The 21,563-nt window shown below is 41.7% G+C and overlaps 2 protein-coding genes and 2 non-coding genes across 5 annotated transcripts in view; 3 read left to right on the top strand and 1 right to left on the bottom strand.

Annotated features, from left to right (window-relative positions):
- LOC135883293 (P2R1A-PPP2R2A-interacting phosphatase regulator 1-like) overlaps positions 1-1,496 on the bottom strand; it is a 32,347-nt gene extending 30,851 nt beyond the window's left edge. For both annotated transcript variants that reach the window (XM_065410327.1, XM_065410328.1), the window contains exon 1: positions 1,381-1,496. In XM_065410327.1, the coding sequence (XP_065266399.1) occupies positions 1,381-1,496 (116 nt within the window). The remainder of the gene's footprint in view (positions 1-1,380) is intronic.
- A 3,371-nt stretch (positions 1,497-4,867) lies between these two features.
- PABIR2 (PABIR family member 2) lies at positions 4,868-21,003 on the top strand. The gene is made up of 10 exons (XM_065410626.1): positions 4,868-5,334; positions 6,915-6,993; positions 8,987-9,043; positions 9,477-9,520; positions 9,601-9,655; positions 9,867-9,968; positions 11,436-11,524; positions 12,280-12,344; positions 17,181-17,277; positions 18,492-21,003. The coding sequence occupies exons 1-10, from the start codon at positions 4,868-4,870 to the stop codon at positions 18,640-18,642; spliced, it is 1,206 nt and encodes a 401-aa protein (XP_065266698.1). The 3' UTR covers positions 18,643-21,003.
- Positions 15,410-15,538, top strand: LOC135884208 (small nucleolar RNA U109). Its single transcript, XR_010561700.1, has one exon. It is a non-coding gene; the product is annotated as a small nucleolar RNA U109 (small nucleolar RNA).
- Positions 18,269-18,415, top strand: LOC135884207 (small nucleolar RNA U109). Its single transcript, XR_010561699.1, has one exon. It is a non-coding gene; the product is annotated as a small nucleolar RNA U109 (small nucleolar RNA).
- Positions 21,004-21,563: the final 560 nt, after the last annotated feature.

The following is a 21,563-nucleotide window of genomic DNA, read 5'->3' as shown; positions in this document are numbered from 1 at the left end:
CTAATTGAAACGTCAGGGAAAATTTAGTCAGGCAAATTCTAACTAGCTACCTATATATTTCCAAAGATACAAGGGCCAAAATAGTGGACAAGGTCTCAGTTTTACATCTTATCCAAAAGAGAACAGAGCACCAGATTAGTAGTAATCTACAGTTTGATATGGAAAAAACATACCAAATCATACTACTACTTTCTGAAGCATCAGCATATCTCATCCAAATATTAATTAACTCTGCTTAGCTACTGAGATGCAACTGGATACAAAACATGCTTCTGTTTTAAATATGAGAAAGACTGTACTCCACTACATTTTATAGAAACTAATAGCTCAGTGGTTTGAGCACTGGCCTGCTAAACCCAGGGTTGTGAGCTCAATCCTTGAGGGGGCCATTTAGGGAACTGGGGTTTAAAAAAACCCAAACAAACTGTCTGGGGATTTGTCCTACTTTGAGCAGGGGGTTGGACTAGATCTCCTGAGGTCCCTTCCAACCCTGATATTCTATGATTCTAAGTTGCTGTTGCCTCAGAAGCAACAAAATCGTAGTAAGGCAGTGTGCAGATACGTTGACATAAGGGCCCAGTTACATCAGCTCAGGTGGGAAATTGCACATTAAATCCAGTCCGGGAATCCCATGAGGATAGGTCAGCCAGTTGGCTCTTTCCATCTCTGGCTCTCACAGAAAAACTAATTTGGTGATGATGCAGTGGGCATATGCTCCTGATCCCTGGGGAATGGTTATGTATTTGAAAACCTATGTGTCAGTGAGAAGTGCATTAAAACACATTCCGAGGGGAGGGAGTGTTTTAAACTTTCATCAGGAAAATCAAATCCTGCATTTAACCTGAACAACTGTGATCAAATATCAAAAGTGAGCTCCCAACAGCCACTTTAGGGAGGCAAGGTGGAGATGGAGACTAGACTGGGCACTTCCTCAGTGCATTAGCTCCTGGAGAAGGGACTGGAAAGCATACTCGGACCAAAACCTAGGTCTCCTGGCTCCACCATGCAAAAAGGAGGCAAGAAATCTGTGTCCAGAGAATAGGCCTCTTCACTTCACCCTGGAATATGACAGGATGAGTCTGTGGATGAGGTGAGGAACTTCCACCACAGTCCAGGGCTCGGAGGTGCAGGGGGGGTGAAGGGGGAGGGGCACCAAGCCCAGGTCTCACCTCAGCCCGGGGATGGGATGGGATGGGGGGGCCAAGTCCGGGTCTCTCACCTCAGCCCGGGGATGGGATATGGAGGGGGGGGGGGGCAGGCCCGGATCTCTCTCACCTCAGCCCGGGGATGGGATGGGATATGGGGGGGGGGGCAGGCTCGGGTCTCTCACCTCAGCCCGGGGATGGGATATGGGGGAGGGGCCAGACCCGGGTCTCTCACCTCAGCCCGTGGATGAGGGGGGCGCTGTTCGATCTCCTCAAGCTCCCCCCGTCGCTCGGGGCCGGCGCGCTCCCCGCCGGCAGCTCCAGGTCCAGCTCCATTTTCTCTTGAGCCATCGCGGCGGCTCCGGCTGCTCCCGCTCCGCCGCGAGGCCCATTCACTGGGGGCCGCCGCAGCGGCTCCTCATGCCGCCCCCTGCCCCGATCCGGCCCGGCCGCCCCTACAGGCCCCGCAGAGGCCGCTGCAGGCAGAGGCCGGGGGCGCTGCGAGCCCGGCGAGCGGGGCGGCACCAGCAGCGCCCCATGCTGGGGAGACGAGAGGGGGCGGCTCCTTCCCCCAGCCGCCGCTTCCTCGGCTCCTCTCGGCTCCCTGCGCGCGGGGCCGGCCTTGCCGCCTCCTCAGGGAAACAAGCGACCGGGCCCGGAGAATCGCTGGGAAGCAGTACGCATGCGCCATAGCGAAACTGACTGACAGACGCAGCAGAGTCCAGAGGTGTCAGCACATGCGCAGTGTAACCGTAGTAAGGCGCCTGAGTTGCCATTGCGCCTGCGCAATACATCAACGCCTAGCGAAAGTGGGTAAGACCATAGGAATGGCCATTGTGGGTCAGACCAATGGTCCAGCTAGTCTGGTAGCCTGTCTTCTGATAGCGGCCAGTGCCAGAGGCTTCAGAGGGCATGAACGGAATAGCACAAGTATGAAGTGGTCTACTGTGTGTGCATGTCCCCCTCCCCAGTACTGATGGGCTGTGCTTGACCCATGCCGTTCCAGTGAGATCCTGCTCCCTACCTGTGACTTCTGAAGGTTGGATCCTTGGGGACTTTGTTATAGATTGTTAGCTGGGAGCCCGTGGGCTGGAGGCAGGAACTCAGTGGTCTGGAAGCTGCTGTCTCACGAATGCAATATATAATTAAGCTGTGGAATTTACCTGACGGGCATGAAACATTCCAGGGCACTTTTCATAAGAATCAAGTGATATAACCCCATGTATTGTGGCCATGTTCCCGCTCATCTATCTATCTATCTATCCATCTACTGCCATACTACATACCTATATATCAGCCTCTGGGTTCTTAGTGTTTAGGGGTCATGTTTTCAAGCTTTTTCCACAACCATGAAGACAACCTGTGGAACTCTTTCCCAGAGGATATTGTGAAGGCCCAAGCTGCTAACAGGGTTAAAAAAAAAAACTAGATAAATTCACGGAGGAACAGTCCATCAATGGCTATTAGCCAAGATGGGCAGGGATGGTGTCCCTAGCCTCTGCTTGCAAGAAGCTGGGAATGGGCGACAGGGGATCGATCACTTGATGATTACCTGTTCTGTTCATTCCCTCCGAAACACCTGGCATTGGTCACTGGCGGAAGACAGGATACTGGGCTAGATGGACCTTTGGTCTGACCCAGTATGGCCGTTCTTATGTTCTTATAACAAATGCCTTTTTAAAAAACTCAACCATAAGCACATCACTTCAGGAGCTGGAGCTTTAAGAAAAATATCAATCAGCATGAGACTCTCAATGAAATGTTGAGAGTTGACAATAGTGGAAGCATGTAAAAGCTGGAGACAAAGCATTCTGAGCTGTGAAGCTATCTTCCAAAGATTAGACAAATCCTGACTCTTTTATTAAATGCTCAAAGCTTTTCTGTTTGCTAAACCTCTTCCAGCATAAACAAAATAACACATCAACCACCTACCTACGCTTAATACAGCTACCTAAATAGATCTTCCTATAATCTGATAAGGAAAAAGAAGTAGAGACTCCATTAAGTCTGTTAGGGACTTCATTATTGATAATCTATTTCATATGGAGGATACTCAGATACTACAGTGATGTTTGGCAGTACAAACCCCTAAAATATTTATTTATGCCAAACTTATTCTCTCTATTTCTCTATATTGTGATACCTACTCCTGTATCTATATTTACCTATCATCTTATATATCCTTATAGCTATTTATCTGCTTATTACCATAAATATATACTCACCCATGTATCTATGGTCATACATAACCGTTTATATATCTATCTATGAATCCTCATATGACACATACTCCTTTTTGTATATAGCTATTGTCATGGATACTTATCTGGGAACTGTGGCCAATGGGAGCTGTGGGGGCACGTGGAGCACTCCCAAAATTTGCACCCTACACCCCCTGTCCCACGCTCAGCCAGGAGCCCCCTCCCATATGCTGAACCCCTTGGACCCAGCCCAGAGCCTGCACCCCAACCCCCTGCCCCAGCCCAGTGAAAGTTAGTGAGTAGGGTTGCCAATTTTGGTTGCCTGTATCCCTGGAGATTTCATCACATGACATAATCTTCCATTAAAGATTAATCTTGAATTCCTGGAGACTCCAGGCCAATCCTGGGGGGTTGGCAAGCCTAAGTGAGGGTGTGGGAGAGCGCGCAACACAGGGAGGGGGGATGGAGTGAGCGGGCCGAGGTCTGGGAGAAGGGAAGGGGTAGGGCAAAGGTGTTTGAGTTTGTGTGATTAGACGGTTGGCAACCCTATCGGAACAATTGTTCCAGGCTTCCTGCAGATTCAGAAAAAAAAACCAACAACACTGAGATTCTGGAGAAAAAGACAGCAACTTCACATGCATCCGAAGAAGTGGGTATTTACCCACGAAAGCTCATGCTCCTATATGTCTGTTAGTCTATAAGGTGCCACAGGACTCTTTGATGCATCTTCATAAAGGTGCTGGTAAACCATACTGCATACTGGTGGATGTGATGTTCCTCACTTAACATGTTACAGGGCAGGCAGACAAAGATAGAAATGCAATCAAGTTGAATGTTTGACCTTTCTTTGCTTGGCCAACAAAGGATAAGATCACATACAGCCAAAAACGACATGAGAAATCCTTGCAGGAATCACATTGTACACATTTTGGCAAATTTTTGTAGCAAATTCCTGAAGATAAGGGCTAAATTGTGCACCACTAGTGCCCCAAATCCCTGATGATTTCTGTCGTCTTTGGCAATCATTTAAACACCTACCAGATTGGCTGGATACACAAAGGTGCTCCACCAGACTATGTGATGTGGCTATGGTCATATTCTAGTCTAGTAGAGCAAACCACAGGAAAGCTGCTATGAGGTGTTGCCATCATGGATAATATAGTAAAAATATTGCATAAGCAGAACCCCTAATTAGCACGTTCCAAGAAAATTCCACGAGGCACTAGTGGTAATAGTGGGACTCGAACTCAAGTCCATACATCCAAAATTCAAAAACTCGGGCTCCAACCATTCCACAACGTCACATTTCTTACTGCCTATTGGACCATTTCAAATACACGCCCTCCCTGTTCAGCCAATCAGCGAACCCGCCCTGCCCAGGCGCCTGGGCTTCTCCTTGAAATCAAAGCTGGCCGGACGAGGCTCTTCTACGCATGCGTAGTGGTATGCTGCAGCTACACAGCCCATGCGCAGTTACAGCACACCAGCTTTTGCCCCCCCCTTGCCGGCTGCGTGTGGCGCATGCGCAGTGTTCCAGCGGCGGCGCGTTCTGTGTGGTGGGTCTCTAGGCCGGGTCGCTTGTTTCCCCGAGGAGGCGGCAAGGCCGGCCCCGCGCGCAGGGAGCCGAGAGGAGCCGAGGAAGCGGCGGCTGGGGGAAGGAGCCGTCCCCTCTCGTCTCCCCAGCATGGGGCGCTGCTGGTGCCGCCCCGCTCGCCGGGCTCGCAGCGCCCCCGGCCTCTGCCTGCAGCGGCCTCTGCGGGGCCTGTAGGGGCGGCCGGGCCGGATCGGGGCAGGGGGCGGCATGAGGAGCCGCTGCGGCCGCCCCCAGTGAATGGGCCTCGCGGCGGAGCGGGAGCAGCCGGAGCCGCCGCGATGGCTCAAGAGAAAATGGAGCTGGACCTGGAGCTGCCGGCGGGGAGCGCGCCGGCCCCGAGCGACGGGGGGAGCTTGAGGAGATCGAACAGCGCCCCCCTCATCCACGGGCTGAGGTGAGAGACCCGGGCCTGCCCCCCCCCATCCCATCCCATCCCCGGGCTGAGGTGAGAGAGACCCGGGCCTGCCCCCCCCCCCCATATCCCATCCCATCCCCGGGCTGAGGTGAGAGAGACCCGGGCCTGCCCCCCCCCCCATATCCCATCCCATCCCCGGGCTGAGGTGAGAGACCCGGGCCTGCCCCCCCCCTCCATATCCCATCCCCGGGCTGAGGTGTGAGAGACCCGGGCCTCCCCCCCCCATATCCCATCCACGGGCTGAGGTGAGAGACCCGGTCCTGCCGCGCCCCCCCCCCCCCATCCCATCCCATCCCATCCACGAGCTGAGGTGAGAGACCCGGGCCTGCCACGCGCGCCCCCCCTCCCCCCATATCCCATCTCCCGGGCTGAGGTGAGGGAGACCCGGGCCTAGTGCCCCCCACCCCCACAGTCCATAGCAACGGCACTGGAACAATTTATATGGCGGGGGTGCTGAGAGCCATTGAACCAAACTCTATATACGATGCAAACCACTTCAAGCCAGGGGGTGCGGTAGCCGCCCCCTCCCTCGCATCTATGATCCATAAGCTCGGGTTGAGAGACTTTGGCCTGGCGTGTGCCCATTCCCGGTCTCAGGTGAGATGGGGGCCCTGCTGTGGCATCCTCCTACCATCCAGTGGCTTGTCTTCCCCATGTTTGAGAGGAAGCTATGGGTTTTGATGGTTGCGTCCCTCCCATCAGGTGATCTAATGTATCTATCAGCCCGTCTTTCCCCGTCTTGATGCTTATTCAACTGATCCCTATTCCAACCTCAGTACAGTCTCCAGCTAGGAGAATGCCCACAAGTGGCTCCTCCCAACCATGATGCAGTGCACTGTGCAGTCAGGAGTTCCATAATGCATTGGGCTAGCCCTGAAATGGGTCAATTATACAGTGTTTTTGTGGGGTGCACTAAGCCTTTGTATGAGCAAGCAAGACAGGCACTCCCCTTCCATACTGTGAGTAGTTGCTTCACTTTTTGTTGCTGCTTATGGACAACTAATTCCATATAATTCCCCAGGTTCTCCATGTAGGTTAGGCTCAGTTTAACTGCCACCTCTTCAAACCTTTTGTGGTTCTTTGCAATGCTAGAATACCGTTAAGGGTATAAACCCTAGTAGGGGGAAGCAAGAGTGTGGGCCCCAGCCTAGCGTCTGCTTGCTAATCTCAGTCCTGGGGACTGATCTGCTGAATACCACACCGTAATTAGAAGTGTGTAACCAAACCTTTTCTGAAGATCATATCTGTAGCTGGTTTTTTTTAGACTTAAGGAAGATGGCTGTCTACAAAAGGCCCCTGAGCAGTTTAACAAAAAACACTAGCGTTTCAGATACTGAAAAGTAGAATGAGACCACTAATTTCACTCAGCTAGAGAGAAACTTGAGTCTAGCTCTTCAAAGATGACATGCTAGTATCCCCCATGCCCTTACCTTCTTTAGTTTTTGAAGTAATACTCCAAATAAAATGGGAAAATGTCAGTATCTTGAAAAATGTAATACAAAAAGATTGTATGACTGATGTGTGCCTTAAGTTAAAGTAACTATTGTAATCTCTTTCAGTGATAATTCACAGGTTTTTCAGCCTTATGTGTTGCGAACCCGCAGGAACAGTACAACGGTTATGAACCGTCACAGTATGGTAAGTAATCTTAAACACAGTGTTCACACCTCAACAATGTATAATTGAGTGAGGGGAAATAAAAAGTTTAAACTTCATTTAAAGCTGTACTGAAATATTCTTACGGACCTCCTGTCTGGAAAATGGATGTCTTTTAATTACTTGCACATTTCCTCTGAAAAATCAAGACATTTTCTAGATGTAAGCAGGATACCTCACAAAGCGTATTACTGATTAATACCCTGTCTTTTTGTTTTGGTTAAAATTGCCTGTAGTTGGGATACCATAACAGAATGGAACCCAGCATCTCTTCTGGTCTCAAAGCTCAATGCATGGAATTTGCCTGTGGGAAAGAGTAATTGCAGTCTCATTTTAAAATAACCTTGCACAGTTGAACTGTGTCTAAAAAACAACACCCCAAAAACCTTCCATTTACTTGACTCTGGTAGGGTGACTAGAGCTAGAGGTGGACAGCTGGCTTCACAGGATCAGATTAAGAGAAGGTAGTTTTAAAGTAATTCATATGCTGAATGTTACTCTACTCATTACTGTTTAGGGCTTTCAGCATACAGTCCTGTAATTTATTTCACTTTTCAAAGATGTTTGTAGGTCATTCTTACGTGTTTCCCAATCAGTTGTTAACTTGGACAAATCACGGAAAATATCATTACTGTTTTTCAGCTAAAATCATTTTCTTTTTCCTGTTTTTATAGAAAGTAAACAGGGCTTTGGAGCTGTGCTCCAGCTCCAGGCAAAAACCTGCAGCTCCACTGCTCTGGAGCTGCTCCGGGCTCCGCTCCAAAGCCCTGGAGGTAAAGATTAGGTCTTGGTTCTTTAGAGAAGTTATGGGACTCAAAAGGTTCTAAAAATCTATAAAATATCTGTTGCCTCTGTCTTACATTCAGCCTAGGAAAAGAGTGACAGAATTCTGGTTCTAAGCTTTTTGTTATGGAGCTGTCACTTCACTGTCTGCCCTATGCTTAATGTTGTTAGTAGCCATAGTAAATGCTTATTTTATGATAATGCCCAAAGCCCTCGATTAGATCTATGTGCTGTACAGACCTAGCTACAAGACAGTCTTTGCCCCTTTGGGGCAAAGACTGAAGTTTACTGCAAAGGGCTATTTCCAATATTTAAATTCCCTACAACTTTTCCCACTGGCACGTCTGAAAATTTGTGATACCATTTGATTTGACTTCATCTCTATAGATTATCTGAGATAAATTATTGGGCTTAAGGCTTGTGAACAAAATCTTACCACTTTTAAGTACAAAGTTAATTTTGTAATGTTCTAACTCAGTAGCTCTCAACCTTTTCAGACTACTGGACCCTTTTCAGAAGTCTGATTTGTCTTGCGTACTCACTTAAAAACTACTTGCTTACAAAATCAGACGTAAAAATATAAATGTCACAGCACACTGTGACTGAAAAATTGCTTACTTTCTCATTTTTGCCATATTCTAGAATAAATCAATTGGAATATAAATATTGTACTTACATTTCAGTGTATAGTCCATAGTGCCGTATAAACAAGTCATTGTCTATATGAAACTTTTTAGTTTGTACTGACTTGGCTAGTGCTTTTTATGTAGCCTGTTGTAAAACTAGGCAAATACCTAGATGAGTTGATGTACCCCCTGAAAGACATCTGCGTACCCCCAGGGATATGCGTAGCCCTGGTTGAGAACCACAATTCTAAGTCATGCTCACATTCTTATTGTAGTACCCCACCTTTCTTAATGGTTTATATTATTGCTCCTACATTTGAGGGCAGTAGCTAGTGGCGTCCTACAGTGCTGAGAACTGTGCCATCCACTGATTAACCGAATGAACTTAGTATAGCTAGTGCTCTCTTCTTACCAAGGTCCACTATCATCTTACTACAATGTGGTCTGAGCACTTATTGACACTTGGCTATCTTAATTCTAATTTAAAGAGAACATAGGTGACTGAGAATAGGCTGTATGCAGACTACTGATTTATGATTGAGAAGTGGATGTTTACTCTTTTCTAGTTGCTGTCATCATCTCCAATTCGAATCCCTAGCAGCAGACTTCATCAAATCAGAAGGGTAAATTGCATTATTCTACTTCAGATGTGATATTTTATCAAAACATTTAACTTTTCCTTCTCTTCATGCAGTATTTGATATGGAAATGACACTGCTGGCGTTTCTTCTCCATTAGATCAGTTTAGCTCTGTTTCATTCCCCTAACCTACAGTGTCACCTACAGTCTGGAGGGGTGTCCTCACAGGGCTTGTTCTTTCTTCATACTGAAGTGCTTTGGCACTTATAAAGCTATTGTTATGATCTAGATATGGGGCTCTGGGATGAACAGGGAGAAGTGGTGAGTTGGGATGAATGACAGGCCTTTTTTTCTGGAGCGTTACTCCTGCTTGTTTAAATTCTAAAGGCAGATGACTGAACTAGGAAGAGTTCATTCAGCTTTGAGTACTGTGATGAACTAAATATTGTGAAAGCTTATAGTGCTTATCTTCTGCAGGAGGAAGGAGTGGATTTAATGAACAGAGAAACAGCACATGAAAGGTGAGTGTGACTGAAACAAAATAAGAAAGTAGCCAGACTTGTCATCTTTGTAGCCACTGATGGGATTTTTTGTGTTTTAGGGAAGTGCAAACAGCAATGCAGATAAGCCAGTCATGGGAGGAAAGCTTGAGTCTGGTAATCTCTTTACAGATGTTTAAATTTTTAATTCTACTTCTACACTTAACCATTGGCTTTAAGGAAAAAGTGGAAATAACTTGGGAAATAATTTTAGAAAACATAAGTTTGTTGTTCTAGTTGCTCCACTGACTTGGCCATTGAAATGTTGTGGCTCAGGTTGTAAGGCAATGTACTATGTCAGCTTAAGGATGACATTTTGTATTTACAGAGTGACAATGACTTGGACAAGTCCGAGAAATCTTCCTCTCCAAAGAGAATAGACTTCATCCCAGTTTCCCCAGCACCTTCACCCACCCGAGGAATAGGGAAGGTAGGATAAATGAAGAACAAGAAAGAAAACACAAATTTCAGATTAAGATGAACTGCAAAGGATTTTTTTTTAAAAAACTCCCCAAACTGATTTACTGTTTTTAAAGAAAAAGTGTCTATAACCATTGTTAAATCTAACTACTGTTGACTTTCTCAATATCTAAAACTTACTGCCTAAGCCTGCAAAATCTGACCTGCTGGTTCCTTCGCCATGCTGAGTGACTTCAGCAGCTGCATTTTGTGTGCTTTGGGGAGGGAAGATGCTAGGGCGGCGGCTGTGGTAATCAAGTTGAAGGCCTGGATGAGATCTTAAGTTGTCTAAACAGAAAGAAAAGGATGGATCTTAGAAATACTATGGAGGAAGCAGCAAGATTTGCATACAAGCTGTATATGTGTGGAGGAGAGAGAGGGAGGAGTCCAAGACCCCAGTTTACAGATCTGAGTGCTGGGAAAGATGGTGATCGTGTCAGCAGTGACAGCTTGGGGTCGTTGGAGCCTTTTTGGGAGGAAAGATTAGGAGTTCAACTGTCGCCATGTTAAGTTTAAATGGATGGCCCTTTCCCTTTAGTCTGCGTTGTTCCTGGGTCTCTCCATTGCAGACCCGGGAAGGGTGGAGTGGAGACACAGACCCTCCCCCTAGCACCACTTTTTTCCCCCCCCAGTGAGAATCTGATAGAGATTGAGGTGGAAATCAACAACCATGTTTACTTCTTAGCCTTGTCTTTATTGAAGTTATCACATTCTTCCATGGTTACTGTATCATGGAAGCTCAACCAATGTTAGCACTCACACTATTGCTAGTGTAGAACAGCCACAGTATTTTTACCACTGTCAGGGAAACCTGCTCTAAGCAGTGATGGTAAGATGCTGGCTGTTTGTCTGGATAGTAGTGTTTGTACTGGGAGGATTACAACTGTCTCAAAGCAAACTTGACTGAGTTTGACAAACATCAGTGTGCATGCAGCTCCTTGGGCTGAGTTCAGCTGCAGGAGCACAGAATGGATGCAAAGAGTCAGACTGTGTTGCCAAATTCATGTTACAATTTTTTTCAATAGGAGAAAAATATATGGAGTATTTTAAATAAGCATGGGTTGTTTTTTTGGAGAGGAATGGTTTTAAAGATTAATATAGTCCTCTGTACTGATGCTTTTAGAAATAAGGGCAGAACAGGGACCAAATCCTATTTGGATAACATGCTTCCTTCTCTGTCTTAACTTTTGATTTCAGAATTTTTATTTTGAAGCATTTTGACTGTTAATTTGAATGAAGTGATGCTTTTAGAATATTTTGTAAATTCAGTTTTACAGAGTTCTTAGATTTGGTTTTAATTTCCTGTTCAAGCTTCCAGTAGGTTATTGTATTGTTGGTCTTGTCACTTTCACTGAGGGTTTTGGTTGGGGTGGGAAAAGGTATTGATTATTTAAAAAGGAAATTGCAGAAGTATTTTACTGTGTAATTCTTTTCCCAGCAATGTTTTTCACCATCCTTACAAATGTTTGTGAGTAGTAATGGATTACCTCCAAGTCCTATTCCTAGTCCGACAAGGCGATTCTCAAAGTAAGTCAAATTGTTTCAAAGTAACAAATGCATACTGACCTAGTTTCAATAGTAGTCTGGCAGTTTAAGACAGTTCAGTGTTAAAATTCAGGCCTGGAAATTGGTTTGAAGCAATTTTCATTTGTAATCTCAACTGGAATCCATTAATAAAGTGTCTTCTGGATGATTCTAGTTTTGTCCTGCTTTAAAAGGTGGCTGAAGTTTCCTTTCAATATTTTGTCAACAGGTCATCTTTAGAGATTTTTTTTTTTTTTTTTTTTTTTTAAATTAGAGACTCCACCATTGCCCCACACACCCAAAAAATCTTTGAACGTTAAACTTTGCAAGAGACAGTTGAATGCTAGCGTTCTTTAAATTCTCTTTAAATTTAGATTAGACTGGGTCCTTCATAGAGAATCTCAGAGCGCTTACCAAACTTTTTAAACCCCCCAGATGTATACAAGCAGTATTATATCTAACTTACAAATGGATAAAATGAGGCTGACTTTCCATAAGTAAAGAGAAATTAAATGACCTACCAAAGATCATATAGTAGATATTCTTCTCTAAGGAGACACAATACCTTTCAAAAGCTAACTTTTCTGTTTAACTACAGTATCAGACTCCCAATTGCCTAAGTGTTTGAACTGTACAGAACTGTTTTAAAACAGGAATTCAGTTTTTAAAATGTGATTGTATATTGGTTTAGTATATAAAACATTTTGTTCAAGCTTAAATTTTTTAGAATTTATTGATACCAGTCTTGGCTCTTTTAGCAGGAGGAGTCAGAGTCCAATCAACTGTATCAGGCCCAGTGTTCTTGGTCCCATTAAAAGGAAAGGTATGTTTAAATACTTCTGATATTTTAGAGGTGTTGTTGTTGTGAATTAAGGTCCCTAGATAGACTTTCTGCCTTTAAATCCTAATGCTAAGCTAAGCAGTAGCCTTTCCTCAAAATATAGTGCACGCTCCTCCATGATGTATTGGAATTTACCAATCCAGACTTCCAGCTGTAAAATAAAACAAAAGGGCTTGCCTAAAACACTATAAATTAATTTATAAATCTGACTAGTCACTTGTATTTACTATTTAAAACTTGGAATGTTTTTCACCTTTGACTATTAGTAAAAATGGGCTGGAGACTGGAAAGATTGACTTGCTAAAAATCAGATGTAAATCAAAATCTATGCTAGATGGGCATTCATTTTTAGCTGCAGGAAGCTGTAAATTAAGACTAATTCTAAGATAAATATGCTTCACCTTCTGTGAGGCTTTTTTAGATTCTCTGGCAGGGTGGATCAAAACATTTTTAAAAAAATCAAAATTGGATTTTGATTTAAATTAAATACAGGCTTATGTCTTTAAAATAAACCTATTTAAAATTAAACTTGAAATTGACAACCCTATGTTTTACTCGGCTACTTTATACTCTTAACATCATTTAAACGAAATACAACAATTCTTAAGCAGTACATGTTTGCTGCCATGTTTTAAAGACCGTTCTACCACGAACTGGTGGACGTCGGGTTAAGCACCTGGAGCCAGAGTCTAAGTATTTACGCTAGGTGTGGACTGGCTCTTCTGAGGGTATAAGGAGAATATTTTCTTCTCTTCAGCTTATTCATCCAGTTCAGTTACTACTTCATTCAAAGTTAAGAAACTAGTTGGGAGTTGAAAAAGCAGGAAAGCTTGTTTCTCTCTTCCACTCTATGAACAAAAAATATGTGAGAGAGCATGAGGTCTACTAGTTCTAAAATCTTGAAGGACATGGTGACCAAAACCAACCAATCAATTCAATTCACTAACTACAGACAATACTTCCTTTGTTTTAATAAATCAGTTAGTGTTAAATACAAAACATGTTTTGATTTTCTCTTATATAGCCAACATTTTAAGGTAGTCTTATTTTAAAAAATGCTGGTTTTATGCATTTAATAGAATTTGAATTTCTAGCCAAATAGATCTTGACACAAACCACAAGTAAAAAGTTAATCTAGTAAATAGAAATTTGTGAATTATGCATTTTTAGCATAAAATGTAACCTGAATAAATAAATTCAGCTATATAATTGCTTAAATATAGAGTATCCTTCTGGTTAGCAAAAAGAAACACCAAATTTAATATAAAAAGCTATATTTAGTTGCAGATCCCCATGGTTCAGTGGATACCAACTAATCAGAATCAGCCTGTCCTTAAGAAAATAACAAAAGTACAAATGCAAAACATAATAAAAATCAATTATTTAAATCAAGGTTTCTGGCTTGATGATTTAAATAGTTATTAAAATTGGTGTCCGCCCTGTATTCTGGGATTACTACAGTACTGTGGCTCCCTCTGTATTTAACCATCTTTGTTATACTAGAACTATATCTGGCTTCCATAAATGATGTTCTGAAGGAAATGCATTGTATAGTGGTACATTTCGAAAGTTTATTCTAATTCTAGAAGTATTTCTTTTTATATGTTTACTGAATATCTTTGAAATTTTATACCCAATGTTTGTTCTATACTATGAAAGTTCAAAAGATGAATATTTTTGAGAATTAGAGGGATGGAAGTAGCATAGAGTACATGATAGTGTTTTCCCTTTGAAAATCTGCATTTCTTAACCAAAAATATGATGGTGTTTGAAGTAAAATTTAGAAAAAATTTCCATACTATTATTAATGGACACTGCATTAAACTGAGGGATTAAAAAAACTAATTTATCAATGCTTGTGGCAATTACTTCTCCACCTACTCCCATCCAATTCTGTTGATCTTTCCTTACTCAACCATACCAGTGACATCTCCTTTTATTCTCCTTAAGTGTGTATTTATGAAATTGTGAAGTTGATTGTTTGCTTTAAAAAAAAAAAAAGTGGCAAAATAAATTGACCTACTTCTAATCTGTCAAATCAGGTCCAATTTATTTCAAATTTGATTAAAAAAAAAAACAGCCCTACCTTTGCTCCAGATGCCACTTACCTAGTTTTGAGGGGGAAATGTGAAGCAGCTTTTAGCACCCATAGTGAAACTCACTGAATGTAAGAAGCCAAAATACATTAGAGTGGACCACTTAAAGCAAAAGCACAGTACAAGTAAAGTCCAAACAGGAGCCTGCTTTCCCATTCCCCACTCCACTTTGGTGCTTTTTGGAAAAGTGAGTTTGCTCTTCTACTGGAAACCCAAACCAGTTTTAATTATGAATAAGACCGATTTGGTTGTGGAAGTCACAAAATCCATGACTTCCAGCAACCTCCGTGTCTTCAGCCTGTGGTGGTTGGGAGCTGCAGGGTCCCCGGCAGGGAGCTGTTGGGTACCCCTGTGGCCTCTAGCAGCTGCCGTGGGGGACCCTAGCCACCGCCCAACTGCCCCACTTTAGGCAGTGTGGGGACCTGCAGATGCAGATCCCCATTTTGTCATGGATATTTTTAGTAAAAGTCAGGGACAGGTCACCGCTTCTGTGAGTTTTTCTTTTTTGCCCATGACCTGTCCCTGACTTTGGATAAAAATATCCATGACAGAATCTTAGCCTTAATTATGAATAGTCCTTAATCATAAATGTCACCCTAAATACACCTAATTCCTTCATATCCTCCTGAAATACATAATTCTTGTTTCTTTAATTTTAAACTCTTAAATTGCTTAGTGGTTCTTAGTCTGCATTTATTACATGGTAACATGTTTAGTCATAGCCATAAACTGAAACAATCCCTAATAGGAAAGACTCGGCATATCAAAGTGTTATATTGTACAACAGTGAAATGCTAGCTGTTAAAATATCTTCTAGTGGTAAAAATGATACATGTTACTATGCAGCCTTCCTGTAGAATTTCACATTTCTTGAAAGAGTTGTCTGACCTTTTTCTTCTCAGTTTGTGTGAGGATCCAGAGTATTTTACATCTGTGTTCTTTAGCTTCAATCTGCATGATGGAAGCCATCATTATTTCATCAAAGGAGAATGAACATTCCTTGCATGCTACAGAAAATGAGTTTTCAGGGCTGCCAGTCTTGGAGTAAAGGCTGAGTGGTAGTGTATTTCTCCTACATTATGTACACAAAGTTCATTTATAGTATGTTTTTAATGTGAAGCCTTTCAATTAGTTCCCCAAGCTGGCACTAGAACTGCTATAAGTTAACTGGAAGCTGAAAAAGTAGTCCCCAAACTTCAAATTCACTTTTGCTGGTAGACAGTGAATTAAACTACATCTGAAAAATCTCATGAACCTGGCAATAAAAAAAACCCAGAAAAATACTAAAGTATCAGATAACTGAACTTTGTATAAGAAACTGATAAATGAACTGGATATCATCCCACAGTATAAGACAGTGGTGGGCAAGCTGTGGCCCGTCAGACCGTTCATTTACATTTGCACCCGCGCCGCTTCCTGCAGCTCCCATTGGCCGGGAATGGCAAACCGCGGCCACTGGGAGCTGCAGGCAGACGTGCAAATGTAAATGAAGGGTCTGACGGCCTGCCAGCGGATTACCCTGATGGGTTGCAGGTTGCCCACCACTGGTATAATATACTAAACATATAGGACCCAATTCTGCCTTTCACACTTACAGTCCCAAAGAAGTCAACGGGTTTATATGGGGGTGAGGACGTAATCTGTCTCACAATGAGGAAGAAGTGATCAGGTGTTGTGCCAAATGTTTTTTGTGTTAGGCTGTGTGTGTGCTTTCATGCTTGTCAATATTGGTCTTAATATCCAGAAGGGCGTTCTTGGGTCCAAAATGGACACATGCTGTTTAAAGTTTTCAAAGTTATTGATATTGTGACAATAGATTTTTTTTTTTTAAGTGAACAAAATGGGAGCGATTGCCTGCTCTTAAATATTTAATTTAAGAAAACGATATGCGGATGGCCAGAAGCTCCAAGTTCATATATTTCCATTTACTAAGGCAGGAAACTGGTCCGTATAGCAGCCCAGTTTTAAACAAGTTATATAGCTGGCTGTAAAAACGAGTCCTTTTAAAATCATTTACATTTGACATTTATATTGCTTTTAAAAACATATGTTTAAAGCATATACAAGCTATATAATTCTAAATATATAACAATTTAAGCTTAACATCTCTGACAAATAACCTTTTAAAATATTGAGTATGAGACACTGCACAAGAGGCAAACTGCTATTCAACATTTCAACAAACACTGCAGAGTGCTCACTTCTGGGTTGGAACCCAGCACCTATTTAATAGCACAGTGCAACACTACACATTACTTCAGGGCAGGGAATGAAGAATACAGTATGCAAATTAAACTGCAAAAGGAGTTGATATAGGCAGAATAAAATCAGAGTTTGAATTTGGCAAGACACTGGTTCTAGATCCCAACTCTTCTGAAAAGTGCTGTGAGATCTTAAGAGTGACCAGAACCTTTGTTTTGCTGCACTTTCAGTGCAGCATTGTGTCCCTTAAACAATGTTGAAGCATTAGTTCAGTACAGACTCAGCGGTTGGACTGAATAATCAAATCACTTCCTGTAGCTTCAGGAGTGTTAGGGCTCTTACCAAGCTCTGACCTGGCTGAATTAGAGATCTGACAAGATCACAGTGCAAGATGTTGTGCATGTAATTACTTACTATATGGGACACCCAAAATAGTCTTGGATAGAGAGAACTTTGAAGTTATGCTGCTGAAGATATTTCACAGAACCAAACAAGTTTGACTGTTAATTACTTTTCTCAGGTGAAATGGAAACTGAAAGTCAGCCAAAGAGACTTTTCCAAGGAACTACCAACATGCTTTCTCCTGATGTTACACATCTGACAGATTTCAGTTCATGGTAAAATATTGTATTATAAACACTGAAACGGCAAAGCGGAGGTCATTTAGAAATCCTCAGCACCTTGGTTTTTCAGAGGAATTTTAACTTGTGCTAAATAATTTGCATTTACAGACTAGTAGAAACTAAATAAAGGTTCCCTAACTCTCTGGAATTAAAGTTTTCTTGCTTGCTGTTTGGCTGATTTGACAAGCTGAACATAAGTGATTCACTCTTCGTGGTCACATCTAAACATCTCACATGAACCTTTTTTGATACCTGGAATAGGCAGAGAATCCTTGCTGCTCACATGCCAGATGCCTCATAGTAAATTAAATTATTGTTCTGTTGTGTCCTTACTTTCCCTCAAAGCAGAAATCACTCAATATTGACTATAATTTGCTGTCTGCATCACCTGCTAGGTGCCCTGCTGTTCCAGAATGGTATAGTGAGCAGAATGATATTTGTGTAATTATAGTACAGTACCACATATCTCCTGGGCATTCCCAGAGGCCAGTAGTTGACATGAAGCCAAATTCTTATTATGATATTCCACAGTTAAGATTATATTGATGTCATTCACATTTTATTGATGTATCTCTGTCTAATGTCTGTTTCATAGAAACAGGAAGGTGACTTGTCTGGCTTGAGTCTTGTCTCTTTCCAAGGAGACACATCAGATAAATTAAGTGGTTCTAGAATAAGTGAGAATTGTGGCATTTTTCAACAGTTATGAAGTGCCGGTTTGCAAATAAAAATCTGGAATCATGATAGCCTTTAAAATCCAAGTGTGGGAGAACTTTCTTCAGGAGAAAAAACTATTTTGCAAGATCCCGCTTTGAATGATGTATTTGAGAGTAAACTGGCTAATCAGTGGCATCAAAATAGCTGCATCATTGGAATCTTCATCAGAAAAAAATTTCCTTATTTCCCTTGTAATTGTTAAAGGCACTACTTCTATTAACTGACTTTTCTATTCTACAGCTGGTTGAAGTTTTGGTGTCAATTTATAATGCATGTTTAAAAAAAAAAAAAATTCTGCTCCTCTTTCCCTTAAGGAGCATGAATGTATCCATAACATGCTAGAGGAAAATAAGGAGTCTTCAGGGCTGCCAGTCTTGCAGTAAAGGCTGAGTGGTAGTATGTCTCTCCTACATTTTTTTTTAAGTGCATTAACTTGGTATGCCAATTCTTAGTTCACATGTTCTTAAGTAACCATTTTCCTTTGTCTCCAGTTTGTCTTCAGATATTCTCGATAGGAGTAGCAGCAGTATTGGTTCTTCCTCTGATTCATTGGCTAAAGGCAGCATTACCACAGAATCTCCAGTAACATGCTCAAACTCATGCTCTTCATTCATTTTGATGGATGATCTCTCACCTAAGTGACTTAATCTGTTCTGACTCAGTGTTTGGCTGTGCTGTTTCCTTGCTGTACATTTCTACAGAGATATGAAGAATTCCGATCCTTGAGAATCTTTAACATGAGGATTAAAATACTAATGGAAATTAATGTAATCTTATTTCTTGACAACTCTTCCCAATGGTTTTGATTTAGCCTCAATGGACACTTTAGACCATATTAATGTCTGGTTTTGATTATTTTACAAACAAGATGTCTGTTCAGTTTATACTAACTTTGTTTTAAAGAAAAAACCTTTTGATTCCTGAATAGGCATCTTTTTACAATATGAGTGTTATTATTTCTAGGAAAATACTGTGTACTGTTACTGTCATGGTCACTTTGTCTGGAGAAACACGTGGTGGTTGCAGAGATGTTTGGAAATACTCATTTATTCTTTGACAGATTTCTTTTTAGTAGTAAATTAGATTTCTCTAGATTATTTCATAAACAATTTCTGGTTAGGGGTAAATATCTAATTTCTCCCACTAACTAAAAGTAAAATTATTTCCCCCACTCTGTAGTTGCAGCTATCCCCAGCCATTTCTCCCACAGAAGGGGAAGAAATGCTTGGCTGTCTCTAGTGCTACTGGTAATTGATTCATTGCAGTTGAACACTATGGTTCTGGAAGTTGGTTGTGTTTAAAACAAAACACAGACACTTCTAGGGTGACTAGCATATTTATCAATAGGGGAAATACAAATACCCTGTGTGAAACATGGTTAACATAACTGCATAGTTCTCTCCCCACACCCTTCATCCAGGAGATTCTATGGAATATGGTAAATATTCATAAATATTTGGCCAAGGAGAAATAATCCCTGCCTTGATCTAAAATGCATGGTGCAAGTAACTAAGTTACTTAAACTACTGAGGAAAGAAGAATGTGCATGGCACCATCAATGTCTCCTGAGGCATTGAGGCCATAGGTATTTTCGTGCCTTAGGGGACATTGTTAAAATTAAAGAATGTAAAACTGGTGGGTGGGCAAAGGACTTTGTTTGTAGAGTGCTTACCAGATGCTGTCTTCAGTGCTGCTTTCTCTTAGTGATTGCTCTTTTTCAAGGTGTTTCTTCCATTGGGAGGTGCTATGGAGAGTTCCAAGTATTCTGTAAGATAGCAGTATATGTGTTCCCGTCACAGCTGCTGTATAGCTTTATGCCTTTGTCTGCCTTACAGAGGGCAGGCCACTAAATTAACTTTAATTTCTAGGGAAAGGCTTTAAGATTGGATTGGATACTAGCTCTGCATACCATTTAAGGAGTTACATTTGAGTAGTAGTCTTGATACAGTACCTTGGTCAGTCTGAGGTAATACAATAGTATACTTTTTAAGAAGACCTAACTGGGCTAAAATAAATCCATTTGTAATCTACTGTTATTTATTATTTATAAACTATGTAAAAAAAAAAGTCTGTGGTGATGAATTATAGTATTTTTTTATGATTGAATAAGGTTTTTTATGTTCAGTAATAATTGCTGGTTGGTTTCTATTTAATATGCAACATTGTCTGCCAGAATCATAAGATTCCAGTTTTGAATGTTTGTAAGGTGTAACAAATGCTTTTGTTATCTAAAAGTACAACTTCGGATTTCTGAAAGAAAATAGCACTGAATTTAAAGTAAGTGTGCTTTAAAGATGAGCACAGTCTCTGGCAATACTGTCTGGCTAAGAATGGGGAGGGAGCACCATATTTTTTCCACTCTAAAGAGGTTTAGTTTCCGATAGACCTGTCCTACATAGCATTTTACTTTTCAAGTGTTTGTTTTAAATTGTACTAAGTACCATAAATGGCCAATAGAGGCACTTATCTGTATTATCACTTCACCTGTGGAGCATTAGTTTCCCTGCCTCAAATAAATGTGCATATTGTAAAATATTGTCCAGTGGTGCCATTTTTAAATGAGCTCTACAGTATTCAATGTTAACATTATTTGTATATGCACAGTGCTATTTCTTGCGTTTTGGCTTTAACTTAATGAATTTTTATCCGTTAATACTTTGCAAGGCTGTTTTGACATTTTGCAAAGTATTGATCAATAGTCTGTGAAAGTACAACTTATCATTGCCCCAATTTCATTATCCCATGCGTTTATTGGTACTATGACTGACTTCGAAATCTGCACAAGGGGTAGCAAAACAAAGCTTCTGCATGCTTTCTTATCGCTGAGAACACAGCTATTGGGGGGTTGTTGTTGTTTTTTTTGTTTTTGTTTTTTTTTGTTTTTTTGCTGACTAATCTCTCTGTACAAGTGATTGTATTCAAGATTTCTGTTTTTGTTAGTAGTGGGGAGTCATAAAATGCTGGCCTTTGTAGAATGTAATCTTCATAAAACAAATGCACAACTATTCAATTTTGTTACACTTTTTTTTTTTTTTTTAATGGTCTGGCTGTTCTCCACTCTTTGGAGGTCTCTACTGCTCACTAAAACTGTGTTAAGATACTGTCCACTTGTTTGATAATGCATGTCATCTTGTGGTCCTGACAGGCCTCGTCTCAGACACTCAAATTTGTTTCACACAACTAGCTGTATGTAAAACCACTTCCTTTTAAAACTAGACATGTCAATCTTTCTTTGAAATACACTTTGCAATTTATTCTATATGAGTGACCAGCATATACACATCCAGTTATGAACCACTTTTGAATAATTTGTACTCTAAAGCTGTTAAGGAAAAGATACCCCAAACTGTTAACCCAGCCCCAGCTCTAGACAGCCAAAGGGTGTAAGGAAAACAAACAAATATAGTGCACTACATATGTGGAGTACCTTATTTTCTGTATTATCATCCATACTTAGGGTATGTCTACACCCAGCCGCTAGTTCGGCGGCTGGCAATCGAAGTTCTGGGTTTCAACTTATCGCGTCTTGTCTGGACGCGATAAGTCGAACCAGGAAGTGCTCG

This window comes from Emys orbicularis, chromosome 9 (assembly GCF_028017835.1).
Source record: "Emys orbicularis isolate rEmyOrb1 chromosome 9, rEmyOrb1.hap1, whole genome shotgun sequence".
Lineage (NCBI taxonomy): Eukaryota > Metazoa > Chordata > Testudines > Emydidae > Emys > Emys orbicularis.
The sequence above is the reverse complement of the archived record's forward strand: the minus strand, read 5'-3'. Positions and strand labels throughout refer to the sequence as shown.

Coding starts and splice junctions, on each gene's coding strand:
- PABIR2 (XM_065410626.1), top strand. CDS start 4,868: ATGCGCAGTGTTCCAGCGGCGGCGCGTTCTGTGTGGTGGGTCTCTAGG. Junction 5,335..6,914: donor CCCCTCATCCACGGGCTGAG/GTGAGAGACCCG, acceptor AATCTCTTTCAG/TGATAATTCACAGGTTTTTC. Junction 9,969..11,435: donor CCACCCGAGGAATAGGGAAG/GTAGGATAAATG, acceptor TTCTTTTCCCAG/CAATGTTTTTCACCATCCTT.